The 2145-nt window shown below is 41.9% G+C and overlaps 1 protein-coding gene and 1 long non-coding RNA gene across 2 annotated transcripts in view; one reads left to right on the top strand and one right to left on the bottom strand.

Moving 5' to 3' along the window:
* Positions 1-2145, top strand: part of LOC106868570 (BRCA1-associated protein) — a 63205-nt gene that overhangs the window by 14728 nt on the left and 46332 nt on the right. Inside the window, exon 3 of the mRNA XM_014913892.2 lies at positions 809-1157. Within this exon, the coding sequence (XP_014769378.1) occupies positions 809-1157 (349 nt within the window). The remainder of the gene's footprint in view (positions 1-808; positions 1158-2145) is intronic.
* Positions 1-2145, bottom strand: part of LOC106868571 (uncharacterized) — a 76447-nt gene that overhangs the window by 14161 nt on the left and 60141 nt on the right. The gene's annotated exons all lie outside the window — the stretch shown is intronic.

Here is a 2145-nt window from a genome sequence, read left to right on the forward strand (position 1 = left end):
ATGCTTCTAATGTTCAGCTTTTCTCTCAAGATACTTACACTCTGACGGGTATTCACATTGACATTACACATCCAACGGAGCATACTGGCTTCATTCCTTGCGAGCTTACGTATGTCCTCAGCAGTTACAGCCCATGTTTCACTGCCATGTAGCATGGTTGTTCATACGCATGCGTCATACAGTCTGCCTTTTACTCTGAGTGAGAGTCCCTTTGTCGCCAGCAGGGGTAAGAGCTCTCTAAACTTTGCCCAGGCTATTCTTATTCTAGCAGCTACACTTTCAGCGCACCCACCCCCACTACTAACTTGGTCGCCCAGATAGCGGAAGCTATGGACTACCTCTAGTTTTTCTACACGCATAAACACACACACACACACACACATGTATTTGTGTGTGTGTGTGTACATCATTGTTTTGGCATTGTGCAAGGGATGTAAATATGTGTCATTCAAGCAGTGTCATTAGTCTCAATCTTTCGTGGGAATATGTCTAGACCTAGAAATCTGCATCAACAAACAATGCTGCTGCTTAATCTCTCCTTCCTCCTCTCCATCTTCTTCTTCCGTTTCCTCCTTGCTCTCTCTGGCCATGGAAAAATGTTACCTCATTTGGAAACAGGTGAGTGTTAGCAACAGAAAAGGTATCTGGCTGTAGAAAACCTGCCTCAACAAATTCAGTCTGTCTGACTCTTGCAAGTAGAGAAAAGTGGACTTTAAATGATGATGATTTTTTTTTTATATATTTGATTTTCCTGTAAAACAAAAGATTATCATGCATTACATTTCTGTTATTTTTCAATAATTCACAGGGAATTCTAAAACAGAACGTGATACATCAAAGAAAACCTCAGATACCTCACATTTTAAAAACTCCAAAATAACCCATGAAGCTAATGTGATAAGTTATGGGAAAAAATTTCCTGGTGATGATGATGATGATGATGATGATGAACATTCTGAAAAAAGCAGCTCCCAAGAGAGTAGCAAAGTAGCTTCTAATTCTCGGGATCCTTCATGTAGTAGTGGAGAAACTATGCATTATAATTCGAATAATTTCACCACTAGACATAAGAATCCTAACAGTTCTTCTATTCACTTTTTCTCTGGAAACCCAATGGTTGAAGTGACCAAAGGAATTTTACATATATATAAAGATAAGTAAGTTGAAATAGTATTTTTTATCTTTCATTTGTTTCAGTCATTGGATTACAGCCCAGTTGGAGCATAGCCTTGAAGGTGTTGTCTGAAAGAATCAACTCCCAGTACTTTCTTTTTTTGAGTCTGGTATTTATTCTTCTGCTCTCTTTTGCCAAACTGCTAGATTACAAGAACATAAGCAAACCAACACCAGTTGTCAAGCAATGGTGTAGGACAAACACAAGAACAAAGACACACATGTGTGTGCACGTGCGCGCGCACACACACACACACACTCAACACCAGTCACCCATACATACAGGATTGTCCTTTACAGGTGCTGGCGTCGCATAAAATGCACTTGTGCCAGTACTGTGTAAGTGCACTCATGCCAGTGGCACATAAGATGCATCCAAGTGAAACCATAGTTGTGGCTGTTGTCAGTATCACATAACCATGCTGGTGGCACATAAAAAGCACCATTCAAGCATTGGGCCTCTCAGAGGCAATGATAAATGGCTGAGACCTTTGACAACATGCTGTGCTTGAGATAGAAGACCCATCAAGCCAAGTGAAATTGTAGTCCTGGCAGATACTGGTGTCATGCAAAAGCACTCATTACACTTTTGAAGTGGTTGGTGTTAGTAAGGGCATCCAACCATAGAAACCATGCCAAATCAGACTGGAGTCTGGTGCAGCCTCTAGCTTACCAGCCCTGGTCAAACTGTCCAACCCATTATATATGGGTTGGACATATATATATATATCTCATCATCATCATCATCATCGTTTAACGTCCGCTTTCCATGCTAGCATGGGTTGGACGATTTGACTGAGGACTGGTGCAACCGGATGGCTACACCAGGCTCCAATCTAATTTGGCAGAGTTTCTACAGCTGGATGCCCTTCCTAACGCCAACCACTCAGAGAGTGTAGTGGGTGCTTTTACGTGTCACCCGCACGAAAACGGCCACGCTCGAAATGGTGTCTTTTATGTGCCACCCGCACA

The sequence above is a fragment of the Octopus bimaculoides genome, chromosome 1 (genome assembly GCF_001194135.2).
Source record: "Octopus bimaculoides isolate UCB-OBI-ISO-001 chromosome 1, ASM119413v2, whole genome shotgun sequence".
NCBI lineage: Eukaryota > Metazoa > Mollusca > Cephalopoda > Octopoda > Octopodidae > Octopus > Octopus bimaculoides.